Source organism: Drosophila yakuba, chromosome 2R (assembly GCF_016746365.2).
Source record: "Drosophila yakuba strain Tai18E2 chromosome 2R, Prin_Dyak_Tai18E2_2.1, whole genome shotgun sequence".
In the NCBI taxonomy this organism is placed as follows: Eukaryota; Metazoa; Arthropoda; class Insecta; order Diptera; family Drosophilidae; genus Drosophila; species Drosophila yakuba.
Window position 1 is genome coordinate 7,653,105 of NC_052528.2, and position 21,804 is coordinate 7,674,908.

A 21,804-nucleotide genomic window follows, 5' to 3' on the forward strand; every position below is an offset into this window, starting at 1 on the left:
AATGGCTGGAAAATTCGGAAAAAAAGGATTAATGGAGGGGAATGCTCTAAAAGGTTTGTTGTGGCTTGCGGCCAGGCAGATTTTATGTTGAATAGGTATTTATTAAGTTATTTAAAAATCCTCTTTGATATTTCACTTAATTGATTTCAACAACGTTTAAAGTGCCTTGGGGTGGGGTTTGCTTATGTACAGAAAGAATTAATTGTTTGAAAAGCTCAGACTTGTGGTCATAGTTCAAATACCCGCTTGCCAAGCGATCTCCTAGAGAAATACGTTACCACAATTCGACCCAATTGCACTGAGTTGCCACTGACTCGTGTTTGTTTTTGGCAACCAATCCACTTATGTTCTGCCCTCTAGCACTCCGCCTTCCACATTCACTTTCATCCGCTTTTCACCCACTTTTCGACCATCACTTTTACGTCTTCTGTCTCTCCCTTCCCTCCAGGACATTCGAATTCCATTCCCATTTTTGTATTGCATTTATTGACTGCAACTTGCCATGAGAATTTAAGCGGATCTTCACCAACTTCGATTCAACTTTCACTTGACAGCTGTTGCAAGGCAGGGGTCTGCGATAGTTGACAGCGGAAATGATTTAATTTCCGTTCTACAACAATGAGAAATCATCCTGCTGCGTTTGGCAGCTGCAACGTGAAGTGAAGGCTTACACAACTTGCAATTGAGACTATGTATATTTCTGCTTTTGTTCGCATTTATATGGACGATGACAATGAGTCCGCACTGCTGACGGATAATGTTGCAGTTGTCTGTTAGAAGTGCCGATCCTTCAACGCAGCTTAAAGGATATTAACAAATTCTATATCCCCCACTATATCCCCCAATTTCAACTCTTCGTTCAACTCTTAAATTTCTTACTAGTCATATTTTGTTCGGATTATCTTGATACGCCACATTGCTCATACGCAACGTTAGCTGGCCATTAAGCATACGCACCGTTGTGGCTTGCCTTTGTTTTTCGCCATCCTTTTCGAAATTCTATCTTTGTACACCTAGCAACTGGTGGCCAAAGGAGAGAGGACAAAAACAATGACAAAAACTATTTTTATGCCAACGAGAGCTAGAGAGCGAGTGGGAAGCAGAAGTACTCTCGCACAGACGGACCTCGACGGCTTACATTATGTCAATAGCGTAGGTAAAAGCACTGTAATGAGAGGGGGCCATTGTGGGGCCAGTCTGGATAAGCGAACGATGTTCATTAATGGCGCACGCCAACCACTGAGAAGAAATCAATTGATTTCGTAACTGTGTTTATCTTTAAAAGTTAAATTACTATATTTTTATCAATAAAAGATCTGTGAGTGCATTCCATTAAATGAAGCTAAATATTTTATTTGATATGATGTTATGAAATATGTTATATGAGAACACATTTTATCAGTTGCTGTTATTATGCTTTGTCTCATGTTTTTCCGAGTGCACCATTTGTGCGAAACTCAATTCGGTTTGGTCTGCATTTGGCTGACAACGTTGATAGTGGCACAAAAGGCGGGCCAGATAACAGATAACAAAGCCATATACTATATATATCTGCGCGTACAGCGGTGTCTGTGTGCCGTCGCCGGGTATCTGTGTTGGCCCAGCTTTTGATGGTGTTTGTGGCAATGCAAACAAGCGGGGGCAAGATGGCGTAAGCCATCGAGGGGCGGAAAGCCGAATGTGGCGGTTTAAGGCGGAAAAACTGTCATTAGGCGGCGGCGTTGGCGCGTCATGAACTAGCCAAAGTCGATTAGTGGAGGAAACAGTCAGAAAGGACGAACCAAAATGCTATTTGCATTCTCGAAAGGCTCGAATTGTCGACCTGGATCAATAACCTGTTGCTGGCCAGAGAGCGTTGGATAAATAGACCGAGAGAAATGGTAAAATATTATTCTATTTAGCATTTGCCTGTGAATTATGTTACTTGTCCCACATAACGCGAAAAACAAAGAGGGCGAGAGCAAAAAAAGCAAGGAAAGCAAAATGAGCGAACTCTGGCAATTTAAATTAAATAAATAAATAAATCTCATTATCACATATGGCTCGTGTATTCAATTATATTGTCAGCTTGGTAAACATCAAAGGGGAAGAGAGTTTAAGGCGGGAAATACCACCCCCACGCACTTGATGAGCTCAAGTCTCACACATTTTTGATAAGTTATAAACAAAAGGCAGCTAACTGCTGTAATAAAGTTAACGGACATTATATGAAACAGATTGAAAGAAAATTAAAACGCAATACTACGCCGAAAAGTTCAATCTTAGTGGGCATATAACTATCCTACAGACCTAAATAGTACGCACTTATCCACATATTTACACATTTTATATTGGCAGACAACATTTCAGCACACAGAGCTTATATATACATAAACGTATGCATATTGTAACTATGCGTGTTCATGCAAGGCCTCAAGGTCATCGCGATGAAAAATTTATCCGAACGGCAGCCATAAACGATTTTCATTTGTCTGGCGGCAAAAGGCGAACTCCGAGGGGCCAATATGGAAAAGCATTAACATTATACAACTGATGACGTCCAGTATTGCGCCGCAGTCAAAAAAGTAAGATAGTAGTAAGATATACAAATCCAGCACTAAAATGGTGAATACCTCATTAGACAATAAACGTTTTTATTGAAAAGCCAATGTTGTACTATTAATGTTGATAAATAAAAGGCTTAAAATCTTTTTTTTTTATCGATTTAACTATAGTTTCAAAACATTTTTTAAAAAATTAAAAGATAAAAGTTAAAAAACTTCTAACTTTTATTGAGGAAAATAAAACTACAGAAGTTTTGATTTCTCCAATTTATAAAAATGATTTTCTGACCAGTCAATACAATTCTATATACCCCACTTATACAGATAAGAAAATTAAAAAATATTGTCTAATTGCATGTTAGTGCAACGAATTTTAATTAAAGTCAGCTTTTATGGCACGAATGCAAGTTTTATTTATTTCGCACTCGGATTTAATGGCTAAGGAAACATTAAAGACCAGCCGACAACGGGGCGTATGAGCAAATTTCTATTCTCTAGCGGAAAGCAAACTCCCCGAGCTTTTTTGCTGCGTATCGCATTTCCAATTTGAACGCATCCGCAGACGAAAAAAAAAGCAGAAGAAGCCAGCTACAAAATGCTGTCAGCTACTTGAGCAAGATTTTCAATTTACTTCCACGGACTGAGAGAAACCCCAGACGCCTTTTCCTTTACTTTCCTTTACTTTGTTATCCTGATGAAGAAATATTGAAATTGTATGCGCGAGCAAAAGGCGTCGCCAGTTAGTTCATCTCATAAATCTCGTTTGCGGCCAACTTATTACACGTCTTCCTATTATGCACGAGAACTCGAGCGGATTATGTAACATTTTTAATAAAAATATTATACGGAACGGAGTACGACAATTTGTTGGCTGAGTGAAACCACTTCAAAGCTACTTTTCCTGGAATTTAATTTCCCTTTCCGAGGAATTGTCCCGCAGACACCCCCTTTTCGCCTCATGCTTTTCTTTTATCAATTACATGAAGTGAACTACGTGAGCCGTTGGCCAAATATTTGCACAGGTCTCAGCTTAATAGCTGAGGTCGCCGAAAAAGCGCAGGAAGAGTTCAGGAGTTCTGGTCTAAAAATAAATTATAAACAAACATTTGGCTCTTTGCATCTCCAACCCCTCCCCATATGCCCACTGTTTGTTTGAGTTATCATTATGACATGCTCGAAATTACCAATGACAAACGTGCCTTGACTATCCAAACGACCACATCCATACTCATCTCCCCAAGCGAACGCTGCACTGCGAGAAAATTATTTATTAATATTAAGTTTTAAGTTTTATTAAGTAGCTAGTTCGGTTATTTTGGATACGAGGCTGTTTAAATGAGGTTCTTACTAATTCGTTAACTCTTCTATGATTATCCACTGATATAATGATTGACCTCTCCACCTTAATCCCAAATTTTTCCAACTTTTACCGCTTTTCTGTCTGTGCAGCCCTCAATGAAGGTCAAATATTTGGAGCCTGCCTAGTTCTTCTGCTTGTGCTCCAGTGTTATTGCGCTGATTGCGCTTGTCGCCGGAATGTTCGGTTAGGAGACCCCACTCCCACTTCCACTACCCCAGTGTCGAATCCCCGGAGCCATGTCCAGTCCAACATGGTGCAGCATGACTAAGCGGGGCGAAATTAGGTTGTTTGTTTCTCCATCGAAAAAGGCAGGGTCGGGTGGCAAGAAAGGTCGTGAGGGGAGGACAAACGGCCAATCTCTGCGTGCTCGGCGCCTCTTGCAGCAGGAAGCCAAAGCTTTGCCAAAAATTTAAATGCTCCATTTGAGATTTTGATTAAACTATGTTCAACTGCCAAGATGTCAGAACTATTAGAAACGAAAATAGATGGAATATAGAGTATACGCCATGGGGATCTCGATAGCTCGGTCGCATTGGGAGCGGGAATTTGAGTTGCTCTCAAATATTAGATATTCTTCTCAGGCGGCACAATACTATTTATATATACATAACTAAACAAGTATTTGCAAGTTTAGTGTGAAAGTTAAACAGCCTACTTGAATATAAATGTTAAATGTTATAATGTTAATAGAAACTCTTTCTGAACATTATGAATATTAAGAACAAACTTAAATCAAGCAAAGACAGGAATTCAAGTGCCAAAGACTACTGCACTTCCATCACACCATTTCCCATCACACCACTTCCTTATAGCACCCCAAGCATTATCTCTGCTTCGCAACCACTTGAAAGTGCCCGTATCACTCGGCGTGTTTTCAGCCACGCACTCAATAAGCAAATATTTGAACACTTTCAACCGAGCAATCATTAATTAAATTACCTGACAATAAAAGAGTAGAAAACATTTTATTAGATATAATCGAACCCTCGAACTTATGAATGGGGCCACAACGCACCCAAAATAGAAAATTCCAAACGAAAAAGCTTGAAGTCGGATGGTCGTTTCCTGTGGGTGGACAATTGCTTTCTGAAGACTATTTAAGTTGGTAGAGCTAGGCAAACACTCTATTTTCGGTGTGGAAATTTACCAACTTGCGATGAAGGAAACAAAGCGAGTTCAACGCTTTTGTTTGTCGGCTAAAATTAGCCGAAACAACAGTGGCTGACCACAGGGAAAATCTGCTTGCTGCTCGAGTGCTGTTGCATTTGCATGGTGACGTCAAGAGGAAAAGCTGGGAAGCTGGCAGGAGCGGCAAATGCGGCGGCAGCTCTAATTAAGACAAAATAGTTTTGTGCCAGTCAAGGCCAGAAGATAAAGTGGTGGAGGCTGCTGCTGGAGGTCTTCTGGCCTGCTGGTTTCTGCTTTCTGCTGGCTGATTTGCTGATGCCTGCTTTCTGCACTTTTGGGCAAGCAAGCAGCACGCCAACAAACGTAGCATACTGTGCGGCAAAAGCACAAGCACAAACCAAGCACAAGCACAAGCACAAGCACGCAAGCATGCCCGCACCCAAAGCAGGCTGCAAGTGGATGCACCTGAAGGAGACTTGAGTTGGCCGGGCCGAAAGAGAGGACTTAAAGCTGTCTTTGGGCCAACTTTTGCCAGCAATTAAACGTGGGTTAAACTGCAACCGTAAGAAGAGTGATAAAACCGCACAGCCAAAACAGTTGCAGCAGCAAAATCTGCACCAACCACACTGCACTCTGAAACATGACAAGAAAATTATTGGTTTTAAGCACACAAAGGTCCGAAATAACAGCAGCTCGCACACATATACGGAAATCAATACAAAGCAGCTGCAATAACAGCTCTAGTTGTTTTAGCCACAATAGAAACAATAGCGATTCGCATTCCTAGGACAGTTCACATTACAAAGGCCAGGCCAGTTCAATTCAATTACATCCTGCCAATCCAAATTTATAAAATGTTATTTTCCCAAAGAGCTTTCAAGCTTCCAAGCATGTGAAAGTGACCACTTTAAACCTCATTCCTTGCGAAATTTTGGTATTAAGCGAAAGCCAACCGCATATCTCAGAAATTAGAAAAAGCGGAATTTAAGAATGCTTAAGTTAGATAATAGATTTAGATGAATAGTATGGATGTATACCCTAATTGAATGGAAAACCGTACTTGAACCTACAAATGAAGTATAATTGAACGTGAGACAATCACATGGGAGAACAGCAACAAAGTTGCTAATAGAACTCGATTCCGAAGAGACAGCAGCAGCATTAACCCCAACAGCAACATTAACCCCGGCAGCTGGTGTTGCTGCTTTGGCTTCCACTAAATGCGAGTTGATTCCATGCACATACATTAGATTTTCCAGCAATCCGACCATAAAAATCAACAAACAGTCAATGAACCCCTTGCGCGTCAATGGGACAGAAACAAAAGCAGAAAAAACACCACCATGGAAATGCGAAATAAAACTAAACGTGAAACTGACGCACCGAGCAAAGAGTGTTGGCAAAAGTCAAAGACTATCAGGAGTTGGCGTTGCTATTGCCGTTGCCATTGCCGTTGCCGTTTTATTATCGTGTCATTTCTTTGGACTTTTTTCAAATACTCATTCATTCACTCGCTCAGTCGTTCATTCATTCATTTGGCGTGCTCAGAGCTGCCAGTGCTTGCAAGACAATAACAAGAAAATAATATGTTTTGTAGCAGCCATTGTTGTTGCACTTATAATTGCCGGCCAGCAACAACAGCGACGCCAGCCAAAGCAATTTCTGTGACTGACTCTCGGACCCGCTCCTGACCCGCCTTTCCGCCATCGAAAGCCAAGTGAGCCGCCAGCGAGGAGCCGCCAACATGCCCTGCTCAAAGGTACTGATACTACAGCCACAACTGGACTAGAATGGAATATATTGTATTTAGAAGCTACCATATGCACTCTGACCATATGCATTTTCATACATTTGGGAGTCATTATGACAGTTTTGACTTGGTTTCTCTTGTTATAGCTTCCTCATGAACTATTATAGTGTATAGATGGTGTGTCTGAGTGCCGCCTTCTTAACTAGTTTATTTTTTTTAGCTGTGCCCCTTCCCAACTGCATTTGCCTTGGAGGAGTGTGTGCTCATTGTGTGTGCGAGTGTGTGAGCTTGGCTGGGTGCAGTTCAATTAACCGGTTGATTGCACACACACTCACGCACAGCCGTCAGCTCCCACACGCCGCCCCCTTTGGCTATCAACTCCATCTTTGGTGGAGCGAAGATTTTTAATTATTCTGCCGAATTAATTGCTAATTTTTTGCCATTTCAGCGGAATATTTGAATTATGGCCATCAGTTAGATGCTGCGAATGCGATCTTGTGACATGCAGAATTGTCCAAGCAACTCAGCTAAACAGAGAACCAGAAAAGCAATCAAGCGAAAATAATTTCCAATTTAACTGTAATAATTATGAACGTGATTTAATAATCCATAACTGAATATGTCGCATTCCAATTAGCGAAAAATAATTAGTATTTTATATTGCTCGACATTTTAAATGGCTTTTTAATTAGGGTGGACAACACGTGGCGTATACGCAATATGGTTCATAGTTGTAAGTTAATCGATAAAGGTAAGTTTTTAATTTGTTTTGCCATTTTAAATGCAGCACGAATTTTTGAGGACTACAATTAAAAACCCAAACAAAAAGGAACTTTAGAGAACATTATTTTAAGCTGCTTAAAACTATTTCCGCCCTGCACTCGTTTCGATTCGCTGAAACCTAAGTACCTTTCAAGCAGTTTTCCCATGATTTTTTCTTATGATTTTCCTTGACTGTTGTGCCCATCTTGACCAAACCTTGACGTCCTGCTGACTTTGCTGGCCATCAGAGCGTGCAATCAACCCAAGCAAAACCGAAGACCTCAGAACCCATCAGCAGATGTGAACAGATCGTTAAAGGCTAAGCCATTTTCGAAAACAAAATCCAACTGCCGCCTGTCAGTAAAAATTTGTCGAAAACAATCATCGAGAGAAAACGAAATGAATATAAAGACTAATTACCCAGGTAAACAAAAACATGAGTGAGAATTACTCATGCAGCGAATAGATTTGTGTCATTGGTGGAACATACTCGTAGTTTGTTCCTTGAGTGTATAAATGATTGGCCATAAGACCAATGAGTCCCCGAATATAAACGTCATTGACTTGAAGCAAACGGACGTCAATATCAATAAAAAATAAATAAAAACCACGCTAGATAAATCGAATCCAACAATTAGCCATATGTGAAATGCCCGCAACACTTTTTCACCAGCGTGTGAAAACCTAATCAACACGCACACGATCTTCTCCTCCCTTTTTGAAATGTGCCACACAGTCGAACACAGTTGAAATAAATTGATAAACTTTCTGATGCCGATTTTTTCCGATTTAAGCCCATTCGTATGCTGCAAGCAAAGTAATTAATTTTATAAATGGAAATTTGGCTACATTTTGAACGCTTGCCAGCTGGCGACTGTCGAGAAACGGAGGGCAAATATTTACGAGTGGAAGAGGTAAGTTCTGAGCCAATAGATAATTTGGCTAAGTATGGACTGGAAACGGTATCAGATAACGAAAAGGGGAAGCTAGGGGAGAAATTTAAGAGTAAATTATTTTTGTAAGTCGCAAATGTGTCCATTAGGCCCTACTACGCTTTAGCAATACGAATTGCACTGTTTTCTCGAACGTATGACGAAGCAATTTGTATTTTGCATAGCACAGCTGAGCCTGGAATCATTCCTTGCGATTTTAAACTGAGTTCCATTCCATTTTTCGTTGATCCAGCCTTTGGTAACCAATCGCGTTAATAAAGTGTTAATTAGCCGATGATCAGACGTTACGTAGCGTCTGCGACAATATTTGTTTACTCTGATATATCGCTTGACTTTGATCTGGAAACGCCCGACAATGACACCGAAAATAAATAGAAATATCTTTACAAATATAAGTCATTAATGGAAACTTTTTTACACACGAATTTTGGAATTGTCACGGAGTCTAATTCAAGGAAATGAGCCGCGCAAATAAACAATACGGAATCGCCAGTACCTGTACTCGATGCTCCGCTACCATAAGGCAAACAGATAAATATATACAATATTTATTTGAAATTCTGTTGATTTAGTGCGCGGGAAGACGGTGACTGGAAAAGTTTCAGAATATGTTTACACCTTCGATCCACTTGTTTGTTTGGTTTAAGCCATAAATCGTAAATAGCTACGCTTAAAGAGGATCAATATCGGTATCAGTTGGTTCAACAGTTGGAAGGAACTTTTCCGACTCTTTGACAGGTTCGATTCTATGGATGCCCTCTTAAAATAAACAGCGCCACGAGTCTGAGTAATGGATATTCGACTTGGTTTGATTTGACTTGGCTTTATACCCAGCAGCAGCATAAATTGTAACACGATGCCTGGTTGTGTCTCAGCCCTGGGCGATCCGCAGAAAACACAAAAAGTTGCACACAATATTCAAAATATTGCCCGACATTGCACATTAATAAGTAAACAGAAACGGAAAAAGGAACGGCAAACTTGTTCAACTTCTTGGAAATCTGGAAATTCGAAACGATACTCAGTGTAAGCCCTTTGCGAACTTGCTGAACAGCTGACGACGAAGGAAAGGTTAATTCTTTTGAAGTTCAAAAAGTCTGCACAAATGCAAATGATGTTGACGTCTTGTCTGATAAGGGTAATGAGCAGACTAATGAAATCATAAATAATTTCTGCTCATTCGAAGACGCTTTTGTCTTTTGGCAAATGTTTTTGACAAGCGAAAGGAGCTTTAAAAACCATTAATATTTATAATAGAATATTAAAGCATTTGTGAGTTCTGATGGATTTAAAATTGTAACAAAGATTATGCGATATAAATGTAATAATCAAAGTGTGCCTAGGCATAACATATGTGCAATTATTATAATTATTTTGGTACTTTCTGTTGAAAATACCTTGTCCCACAAATTAATTGAGTAATCTGTATCGCTCTACTGTCCTAGACAATCTCATTTGTGGCTATGCAATTTGTATGATTTCCAACCAGTTTAAGGGCTGATTGCCGACCGCAAGCCTCGTAGACCTGCGGTCGAACAACAATCGCAAATTGCCCCTTTGGGTAATTAAAAAAGACTAGATAAAAAGATATATAAACTGGGAATAATGCAATTGCTTATAACAACAAAAGCGTTTAAGCTGGCGCCAACCCCAGAAACCTCTCCCACCTGCAGTGGTACGACCCCCTCCCAGCGGTTTTAGATTCAATTTTATTTCTATTCACTTACTGAGCGTTGGAAAATTTTCCATCCAAACTCTCGGCACAAAACAAAAAAGCAAAACAAAACCAAACAGAGGTAAACAACACAAACGGAGGAGAGAGTCGCTGAGCATATGCCAGATATAAATTAATTAAATCTGTTTGATTTCTATAAACAAAACGAAGATTAATTGCAGGCAGGCAAAAAAATATTCCTTATTAAAGTATATTAATTAAGGCCACTTCTTCTTCTACCAGTTGGACTGCAAAAGAGAGGGAAGACTGCGCCGGAAAGAGACAGGGAGAAAAAGAAGGGGAGCACCACAGAGAAAAGAGTGATAAGCGTGGGGAAATGAGCAAAAGCTGCACGACTCTTTTTGCGTCGAACTGGCTGAGAGCGGTACTCGTATCTACACAGAAAAAAAAACTATATTTAAATTATAATAAATTGGGAAGATAAAACCAACATGATCCTGCTAAGACAATATTATTAGTCTAAGAAATGTAAATTTGAAATCGAGCAAATAATGACTCTTACACTGTAAGCATCCGATTTTACGAACATTTCCTTAAACTCTTATACTAAATTAAGAGTTAGATGAAACCCATTTTAGTGATTCTGTTCCTTTCTTCTAAGTGCAATTTTGAGAGATCCCAACTATGACGACTGTTTCCCCTTCTCATAAACGGCGTGTGTGGGCGGCTGCCTCGATTTCTACCGATCGTATTTTGTATATGGAGCGTATACACATATACGAATTTTAAATCGTTCAATTGGCACACATTTTCTTTTGTCCATTGGATTGTGACGCAAGCACACACCCCCTCACATGTGGGAAATGCCTATGAAGTGAGTCAGTTCCAAATGGGTTTCCCGAAACCACATTTTCCACGCACGAGAGCCCAGAATTTCTTTTCGAAGAATAATTTAAATGCATTTGATTCACTCACATTAATTAGTGGGGAAAAGCTGTCAAACGTGGAAAAACTCTTGTTGAATATGTTCACATATGTTTTGAGGTCTAGCCTTGAGACATCGAACTGCGAGTGAGCAATACATACATATATGCACATATGTACATATGTATAAACAGGAGTGCGAGTAAAATACTTTTGTAGACAAAAGTCGGGCAATATTTTCGACATTTTACGAGTTGCGGGAATTGTGTAAGATAAAATAAAATCTTTTCGCCGTCATAGTCACTTTATCATATGATTTTTTATCATATGAGCGACATAAATAAGGAGCACAGAAAATAAACATACAATTAAAGAAATTAAAACAATGTCATGTGGAATTTCCGTATGGTAAGTGGATTAACAAATCGTTGCCATAAAACTGAGGATGTCTGAGGAATTTTCTTTCAGGTATTGCATTTCTCAGTCATATCCAAACAAATCATTTTTATCAATCAGCCAAGTAAGAATTTGAATTTCACCATCCCCAGCACGCAGGCATTGGAATATTTAAATAATTAATTTGAAAATACTGCACATGATTTAAATTTGGGGGGTTTCAAACGAGTTTGGCAAGCAAATTACCTCGCAAAAAAGCCCCTTCAAAGCTTAGAGCCTTTGACGAACCATAAACGAGATGCAAATGAAATAAATCAACAGCTACACGATCCGAATAAAAGAAAATAAAAATAAAACGTATCCGCAAGATCAACAGCAGAAGATACGACTAGAATTCATGCAGCTGACACGTGCCAGATTCCAGCGAGAGGGGCAGAAACACTCGAAGACTAAGTAAAACAGCTGTTCGGCATTCCCCGATAAAAAGCAATAACATCAATAAAAATTAAACAAACCAAAAGTCGAGACAGCAACAACCACGGGGAAGGCAAAATGAAGCGAGCAACAAAAGGTGTCAAACAATAAGCGAGCCAAGTAAAGGTTCAAAGACTCGGCGAAGAAGCGATAAATATGCATAAAATGTCTATAAAGAACTCTTCATATCAACATACTGGCTTGTATATACGACTTGAATGCATTTATTGATTTCAGTAATTTAAACGAAACCCAAGGAAAAAGAAAGCGTTCTCGATAAGCTCCACATCCGAATTAAATATATATTATTATAATAACCGTATTAATTTATAAGATTTTAGCAACATGACATGAATAAAACATACAGAAACATTTTTAATCTGGATATTTATTTATTTATTTAAAGCTAACTTAAAGTATAAAACTATAAGGTAATGGAGAACTAGGAGCATTAGCAACCTTCCGCTAAAATGTGGATATTAATCCATTAATTATATTGAGAAGAAATAAAACCACATTTTAAAAATCCATTGAACGATTGGGTAGATTCCGAATTTAAATCGAATACATTTATTGATACGAGTATCAACTGCAAAATGAAGTAAAAATGCCCAAATTATTGGCAGTTGAATTTTAAAAAGCTACATATATTCATTAACAAATACTCAGGGGCAGGCCGAAATGAATAAAAGTGGCGAGCCTTAACAAAATGTGTTTCTTTATTGATTTCCAATAGCAAGGTACTAATAAAGCGCAAGCGACCGCCAGCGTAGGAGGATTAAAAGTGTCTTTCAGATTCTTTTGTTCGGTTTTATTGGAATTCCTCCAAGAACGGTTAACCCACATCGAAGAAGGCCTCCAACGAGCTAGGCCCAATCCTACCAAATGTGGGCAGCAGGAAGCCAGTCAGTCAGGCAGTCACATGCAGCTGAAACTAGCAGTTAGGCTAAACCAGCTAACAGCTAACAGCTACCAGCCTCTATGGACCACCTTCTGCATTTGGCCATAATAATCCGCGCATAATTACCATATATGTATGTGTGTGACTTTTGCCATTGCAATCAACTTGAGATCTTTTATACTGTATATGCCATACTTATATTGGTTCAATTTCACCACCCCTCCCCTTCTCCATACACAGCTTGGGCAGGAGAAGAAGAACGGTCATGGAGAACTCATTTGGACGACATGGCGACTACTTGATATTGTACCAAATATAATCTGTATCCACACACAAGCACGCGGTGGCTTGTATAAAATCTTGGATAACTGGTCGGAAGTGCGTCAAAGAAACTTTATTTAAAAGTCGATATCGAAAGAGTATTCATTGGGTCAGAGCAAAAAGGTCCAAAACGAACTTAATGTCTTTGAAAAAAAAACGGTCGGACATGAGCTTCTTGGAAGTGTTATAATCATGACGTCTTTATGATAGCCATTATAATATTGATGTTCCCAATTAAAAGATTATTAAAATTTTGGGGGAATCACATACGGTTTTCAAAAGATAATATAGGATCTTGAAATTTTGCAATACCAACTGGTTTTGTCGAAGAATGGTGTAATTATAAGAAGCGTATAAATCATATTTATGAGATATCTACAAGTATTGTTTGGAAAGCTGGATAATATGCTCAAGTAGATCTTCATTTCGGGTTCAACGATAGCTAAGTAATTATATTTCTGTCTTTAATGCCTTTCAAAATAATTCCCTCAGCATTGGAATCCCAAGTAAATTGTTTCACACGACTACGCTTGCTTCCATCAGCCAATTCCATCTGCATGGTCAACAAGAATGACCAGTCAATGATTATTTTGGCCAAGTGACGGCACCATTTCAGCGTGACTGATAGCCCCACTGGAGGAGTGGAGCAGGTAAGCCAAGTCAGGGCGTGTTATCAGCATCAAAAGCACGAGTCGGACGCCCACTGATAAGGTCGCCTTGGGTGCGAGCGAGATGAGTGGCGCGTGAGTGAGTAATGACTAGATTTAGCTGGATAACAATGGTAATTCCTCCTGATAATGACAATCATAAACAAGAAAGTCGCGTGGGAAGCGGGGCGCTACGGGGGGGTTCGCCAAAACTGTCTGTGTGTGTGCATCTCGTTAGCATTGGCACGGTTTTTGGGCAACAGGATGAATTTAAGCTGCGATTCGCACAAATTGTATATTATAATCGAATCAAACTTCAATGCAGGGCTCATCAAAGTCGGTGGGTTTGGGCCTTCGTTTTTATTGCATAGACTTCATTTATAATCAATGTGAATAGCTCAGTTTTCCAAGTGTGGTTTCTATATCTGAATCTCTAGTTTTGAACACAATTCTATATTTTTCCTCTCGTGAAGTTCCACTTTTGGAGTCGAGCCACAGAATTGCCAAAAAAATATGCGAGAAATAAAAAAAGAGAGCGACAAAACCACTTCCGTTACCGCAAGAACAACAACGACGGGCAAAAGACATTAATGACTAAACTTGCCGAGCACCCACACACTCACACTTAGGAGGGCAAACATATGCGATCGCGTGTGTATTGTTCCCCTGATAAAAGAGCGAGGAGAACGACACTAGAGCAGTGACAACACAGGCGAATTGAACTCGGCGATTGCACCTGTCTGTAGGTGAAGGGGTGGATGGGGTCCGAAGGGGTGCGAAGGGGAAGGGCTGCCCAGACAGCTTATCGCCTATAAACTTGCACACTCTTCCCTCTCTTTCTTCCTCACTCTCTCGTTCTTTATCTCTGTGCGCAGGAAAATAGCGCAGTTTGTGTCAAAAAATCCTAATAAAACTTAACTGACCAACACAAATTCAAACAGTTAGATGCAAAATTATATTGAACAATAAATAAGGGAAATCTTTTTACTAAAGGAAAAAGTGCACAGATATTCTATGAAAAATGAAGTTCATTTTTAGTGACAACCAGTTATTTGATTTATGAATGAAATATAGAAACTTTGAATTGTGTAATCCGTCCTTAAACTTATTACTTTCGTTCCGTAGTTTTTTGAGGATCCCCACAAAAAGAGTGTAATTAACTGCCTAAATGTTCTCTTACAATTAGTAGAGGGCAACGCTTTTAAATTTTTGTATTTATTTCTTTTGCACGCTTGGACGCTCTGCAAATTCGCCTCAACAAAATCAAATAATAAACAACAAAATAGCGAAATGCACACACACGCACACACGCTTGCGCCCGCAAATGGCGATAAGCACACGGGGCAAAGAAAATGCACAGCTGGCAACACTGGCGACAGAGAGAGAGAGAGAGAGAGAGAGAGAGAGGGAGTCGCTGATCAGCTGCAAAGAATAAAATGCATTTTTCCCCACTGCGAGATACTCTGCGAGAAAAGATCGTTGGATCACAAAACCATTTAGTTTGCCCAGCCACTTAGCGGACGATCTAGAAATTCAAAATTGCTTTGCTTAATTTTACACCTTTCATTTGGCCTGCGTTAATTGTGGCACCGCTATTATGCAGTTGTGTATATAGATACTTTTTCGTTATATCGCTTGAGATATTTATGTATGTACATTTGTGGGTATATTTTCACACCTTGGCGACACACAGACACGCACATACACACGCGCATCGGCGAATTGAGTACGCAACCGTTGATCGCGTATTAAATACGTTTCATGGCGCATCTCGAAAAGATTACTTTTGTATTCGCAATTTTCCTATTTTATTTTTTCGATTTTCTTCACACACACGCACAAAACTCTGCCCAACTTTCAGATATATATGGTTTTGGATCGATTTCCTATTTTTCTTAGTTGCCATAGAGCAGTATTTCAATGTAATTTATTTTCGGGCCGCTTTTGTCGCGCGTTCTCCTTTCGAGCGAACCGAACGCTTTGAATATCTGAGCGATACTAAGGCGAAGTGCGAGCGGCGAACGTAGTTGGCAGATACGCGGCGAACAAGCACGGCGAATTCGCCTAAAATAAACAAAGCCAAGTCACTCAATTCGTTTGCGAGTGTGCGTGTGAGTCGGAGTGATTTTCTTTGTTTTTGGCTTTTTATTTACATTTGCCGTTTTTAGTTTATCGCGACTAATGAACTTTTGCCTCTCTGTCTCTTTCCGCGCTTTTCGCTCTCCACCTGCTCGTTTAGCGTTTGTTTCCTTTGCGTTGGCATTCGCATTCAACTTGTTGATAGCGCTACATTTTTCTTTTTTCTGATGCGTTATCAGCGAAAACAAATTGTATATGTGTTCTGTGACCTGGGAAATGTGTGACTTTTTTACATTCCATTTCACTCTGCGTTAATGAGACCATGGCCGTAATTGATTCCGACTGCCTGCAAATGGAATAAATAATCGATGGCAAAGACTAAAAGTCTGAAAATGGCACACGAAAAGTGTTTTTCCATCTTAAGTAATTACAGAAAAAGCCTATGACCTGCAATCTAAATAATTTATTTAAGTTTATTTGTTGTTTTCAAGCTTAATTGCTTATAATAATAATAAGTTGACAACCACTTTTGTTACATGTACTTTTGTAGATGTTTATTTTTTATACCCTGTTATCAAACGAAATCTTCCAATATTTTTATATCTTTTTTTATCATAGATAAGCACGCGTGAGCTCGAATTAATAAAAGAGATTAGGAGGAATAGTAAAAACAAACCACATGAGATAAGTAATTAAACTTATATTCACTGGACTCTCTAGAGATATATGCTCAAACAAAGACAACAGCTGTTTTCTATTTCCCCGAAGAGATACGATTATGTTATATGACTCAAAACCCAATGCAAATCGCATTGTATCCAAGAATGCACCGTTAGTTGGACAATAAAAATAACTTCAGACCCACAAATACGCGTGCAAAGTGTATCTGTGTGCAATCAGTCTGTTGGCCAAAATAACCGGCTTCGAGCCGAAAAAAAATTGTGGAACAGAAACAGGGGGAGAAAAAAAGGGAGAAAAACAAATTAAAAATCGCTCAAAGTTCGGTTTCGACTGCAGCTGTTCAAGATACACTTTGGATAAACTTCAAACAGCTTTTACTCCGCCAATAAAAAGCTCCAACCCCTTCGCACTCAAAAGTTACGATATTGGATCCGTTTTGAGCCCGGAACTGAACTTTGGCTCATTGCCAAGTTGCCGGCTACCGGAGAATGGAGTGGAGTGAAAACGTTGCAAACAAAACAAAGTCAAGTTAACGCAAAGCCAAAAGCAAAAGTAAGCCGGTAAAAAGAAAAATTCACTCCATTCTACTTTTATGCGGGGCCTTAGTAGAAAACACTTAATCTTTTGAGTGCCACTTCTGCGGATATAAAGTAGTCTATGAATTAGACTCTACTGAACTATCGTTATTAATATCTTACGAAGAATACTTAAATAGTAACTGTTCCTAAAACTCTTGTTTATTATAAGTACATTTTCGAGACTTCGTTGGGGTTCCAGAAAATTATTTTAAAATACATACATATATTAAAAATAGTTCAGAAAGATAGCTAAATTCAATTTTCACTAATTTTGTTTCAGCTTTTGTTTGCCAGTGCTTCTGTGAGAACGGAAACGGAAATAAAGGCACAACGTATATGTGTATGTGTGTTTGTGTGTGTGCAGGAGGCCCTATAAACCACATGGAGCGTGACAGCGACGACTTTCGCTTCCTGAAAAGTGTTGACAAAGCGTGGCAAGTCTTCTCCGCAAGCCGGCTATTCTGCTGCTTCTTGTTACCATTACAAAGGCAAACACAAAATCCGCCGGTCGGGGGTTCACTGTACCGAAGGGGCGGGCTGCGAAAAGGGGGCGTGGGAGCCACGCGACAGCAACCATAAATTGTGCAAAGTTCTCTAGTTCTGTTGGTTGGCTTTGTTTGTTTGGCTGGCCCGCTGTTTGTTTGGCCGCTTGTTTGAAATTAATTAAAACTTTATGTGATTGTTTTCAGTCGGGCGGAAGTTGGGGCTAGTTGGGTCATCCAAGCCCCACTTGACCCAACTAAATAATAGGAGCTGAAAAATGCAAATCCATTGCCATTGATTTCTATACTGATCCAAAATTCATTACCTAATTTCAGGCACACTGGGACTGTTCAAAAATGCATAAACCTTTCTTTGATTGCGTGTTTCCAATTTTACGCTACTTAAAATCTCGCCTTGGCTCGTTAATATTTTATGGCACAAGCACGAAGCAGGATTCTAAGCCCATCCTCTTGTTTTCAGCAGGCAGGCAGGATAATGAGCATTTGAACATGCAAAAATGGCATTGAACCCTGTTGGCTCTCGCCCTTAAATTCAGCACATAAATCTGTCCAAGAATTAATGACCCAACGCAGCGTTGATTGATAAGCTGCAAAAATGGGAACAGGACTTTTAGGATGGAACTTACCAATTTTACGTCTCGCCCGCCATAAAACAGGCGGCGCCGCGTTGTTTGGGGATGATGCCATTCCAATTTAATCTGCAATTGAAGACATCGAAAATTAGTTTCATAATTTGGAGAGGATTTACCTAGAAACTCATTTAACAATCTCAACATCATTTAATTGCCAGATTAATTGCGGTTCCGTTTCAAATGGTTCATTGGAAAAACCCTCAAGCCACGAATCCGGCAAAAACTTTTCAGTAAACCCATGAAATTGCCAACCAAAAAAACCAACAAAAATTATGCGAAGATAACATTGAACATACCGAAATACAAAATACATCCGCCAGCGAAAACAGGCAGTGAATGAATCCGGCTGAATGGGTGAATGACTGAGTGACAAGATTTGATTAATGGAATCAGCAGTCAAAGCAACATCATTAGACTATTTATGAATGCTTACAAAAAATATGCAAGAGTTGGCAAACCCATAACAACATTTATAATATCCTGAGACATTGGAAGGCATAATTTTTAGTTTTAATACTAAAGAAATTTCCATTGAATTGCCAAAAAAAAATTATTAAACTTAATAACTGTTTGTGCCAACAAACCAGAGTCTGAGTTCAATAATGTCCCATAAATATGATGACCAACCATACACAATAAAATCTAAGAGCTTTGCATAAATTATTTATTTTATTTAAACGCACATTAGAATCGATGAAAATTTTGGAATTATTCATTGGGTCAACAAGAGTCGTTTATAACAGCCAATTTAAAAGAGGTAAGCCAAACAAAGAACTGAGTAGGCATTCGTTAAGACAACAAAGGCGTTCTTTTGGCCACAATATGATCGCTGATATCGGCAGTGATTTGCCAAAATTTGAATGAAATTCCATTCAATGTAGAGGAACTTTCCTCTGACTGTTCGCCTTCTTGTATGTGTCGGATGAGGATGATTGCCTTGGTTTATGGCTTTTCTCTACGCATTGCTGCTGGCTCATGTTGGGTTCTTCTTATCGCGCCACATTGCTGCCTTCGCCTTATCAGCGGAAAACAGACCGGCCCGACCTTGACTTTATATCTCACATTCATACGCCACTCTTCAATCTGCGCCGCCACTCAAACAGTCGCCCAAGGCGTGGAAAAGTCAATGAACCGAGCGCCAACCGATCGCGACTGACTACCGAAAGGTTTCCCGCTTCGATTCAATTCAATTAGATTTCAGTTGATTTGATTTCATTTCGTTTAGGGCTTTAATGAATTTACCAGCAACAAGTTGTTCAATCCTACAGTAAGGTTTGGCTACACGCGTTTTGGTATTCCATATTCTGATAAGCAATAAATTGTGAGCGCATCAAGAAATTACTTATACAAATAACAAACAAGAAGCATGTGCGTACACGCAGAAAAATTGTGCACTTAAATACTTAACCACATAAAGGTTTAATAAATAACATGTCCTCAGTGGTTGTATAACTTAAGAAAGAAAGAAGGAAAGTAAATAAATTTGGTAGACAGTTGCAAAAGATGAATTATATTTTATAAATCTATGGTAGTTTGTAAGACATTTTTTGCACTTCTTTTACTTTGTTTATGGGGCTGTCAATTTGATTGTATAAATTTCATTGTCAGTTGGCGCCTATTCGTCGATCAGCCCGTTTGAGATTAGTTGACAGGGGCGGAACAGATAGTGTGAGGGGAGAAAGGGGCCGGAGCAGGGCCCGCTTCCACGGACTTAACTGCGCACAATTTATTTGCAATTAGTGGTTGCAAAACACAAAAAACATCGCCAAGACAATGGTGAAATGAAATACAAACAGTTAGCAGGCACGGAAAACAGTCATTAGATAAGCTTTTTAGACTTTAAGAGGCAGAGCAGCACTATAGTAAGGTAACGGCTTTGCAAATGTACAACCGATTCGCCACTTCGAGTTGGATAGTTTCTGATACACTGATCGCGAATAGTTTTGCATCAGTATGGTTTTCTGTAGTACTATGCCCTAGCTGAAAATTCAAATGGACTATCATTTTTGTCGAGTCCTATTGTCAACTAAAATGGCCTTTCCTCAATGTTGGAACTTTAATTTAAAATGGCCTTGTAACCGTTATTGGACTACTTCAACACTGACCCAATCGATTTCGCAACTTGCCCTCTCAAAAAACCACAAAAAAATTACCAAAAAAATAAGTAGCCAAGGAGGAATAATTCATAATTAATACGAAACGCATATCACGCAAACGTTGACCGTTTTGTGACTACAAAATGCGTAATCATCTAAATAATAACAATCCACCTTCGCTGGGCCCCATAAACCGTAAACAAAAATTATTGTTGCAAATCAAACAGCAGCTGACGATGGGTAAACAACAGGCAGCTAGAGAGCCCGGTAAACAATAAAACACGAGCGGAGCAACTTGGCAAACAGAGGCCCCAAATTGGCCTGGCCAAAAAAAAAAGAAATGGGCGAAATAAAAAGGAGAGCGCAGCGAATCTAGGTGAGATCTGTGGGGCGTTCCATCGCTATGTGGCCAACACCCACGCCCTAGCCATCATGGAGTTGTGGGTGGAGCTGCCAATACGACAGGCAACAAATCAATCGGCCAAAAAGTACATACGAAAAAGTTGCGACCTGTTTGGCATTTTAATATTTCTGCGCTGCCAACTAAGATGATGCTTTGCAATCTTAATATATTTCGTTTGTCATTCGGCTTTGTGTACACACTCGATAAGGCTGTAGGGCCATAACCATAGCTGAAATTTGTGTATTTTAGGCCATAAAGTATAAACTGTATCTAAGCCGCTTAAATGCGATCTTAATCACAAATCTGCTTTTTATAAAGCTTGTCAGAAGCTGAGCCCCATCTTTGAAAAATGACTTTACATTTCTGCTAACTTTATAAGCCCCTACATAAAAGGTGTGAGGCATTTACGATCTTAGACTACTTTGTTCACCTTTTAGTCTTAAACATTTGAAAATCCATAATAAGAATAACAATGTTCAGCTTTGTACCAGCATAAGATCAAACTTTATAAAACTTCTTTCTTCATGGCATTATAAAACCACCTCCAAACTTATCTGTTTGTTTTCATGGCCCGAAAATCGTGTGTTTTTTTCCTTCGCTTAAGTTGGGGTAATTGTTTGGCATACAAAACAACCTCAAACTTAAATGTATCCGAGAGGTGAGTGTTTGCCTTTTCAGTGCGGCTGTGCGGCATGCCAAACACTTTTCTTTTCGACCTAAACTTTCATATTTTTGGGGACTTGATAGCTCGATGGAGTGAAGTGCATGGAGTTGGCTTATGGCTTATGGCTGGTGGCTAATGCGTCGTTTAAATGCTGACATGCACGTTGTGAAGAGATAAGATAATGCCATATAGCACATACCACAACCCACAACGTGAAGTATATATGTAAAATACCATGTACTGCTGCGCTGTGTACTTGGCACATATTTGATATTCGAGCAGATTTGTTGGTGGTGCGCTGATAAAAGCGTTGATATCAAAAGCCGGGTCCGTC

At 39.4% G+C, this 21,804-nt stretch overlaps 1 protein-coding gene across 4 annotated transcripts in view; it reads right to left on the reverse strand.

Moving 5' to 3' along the window:
- The window catches only part of LOC6529585 (dual 3',5'-cyclic-AMP and -GMP phosphodiesterase 11), a 56,880-nt gene that overhangs the window by 15,342 nt on the left and 19,734 nt on the right, over nt 1-21,804 (reverse strand). For 2 of the 4 annotated variants that reach the window (XM_039373199.1, XM_039373200.1), the window contains exon 2: nt 18,302-18,373. In XM_039373199.1, coding sequence (XP_039229133.1) covers nt 18,302-18,362 — 61 coding nt within the window. In that variant the 5' untranslated portion in view covers nt 18,363-18,373. Of the gene's footprint in view, nt 1-15,394; nt 15,833-18,301; nt 18,374-21,804 lie in introns of those variants that run through there. The other 2 variants (XM_039373201.1, XM_039373202.1) reach the window with 2 other exon arrangements.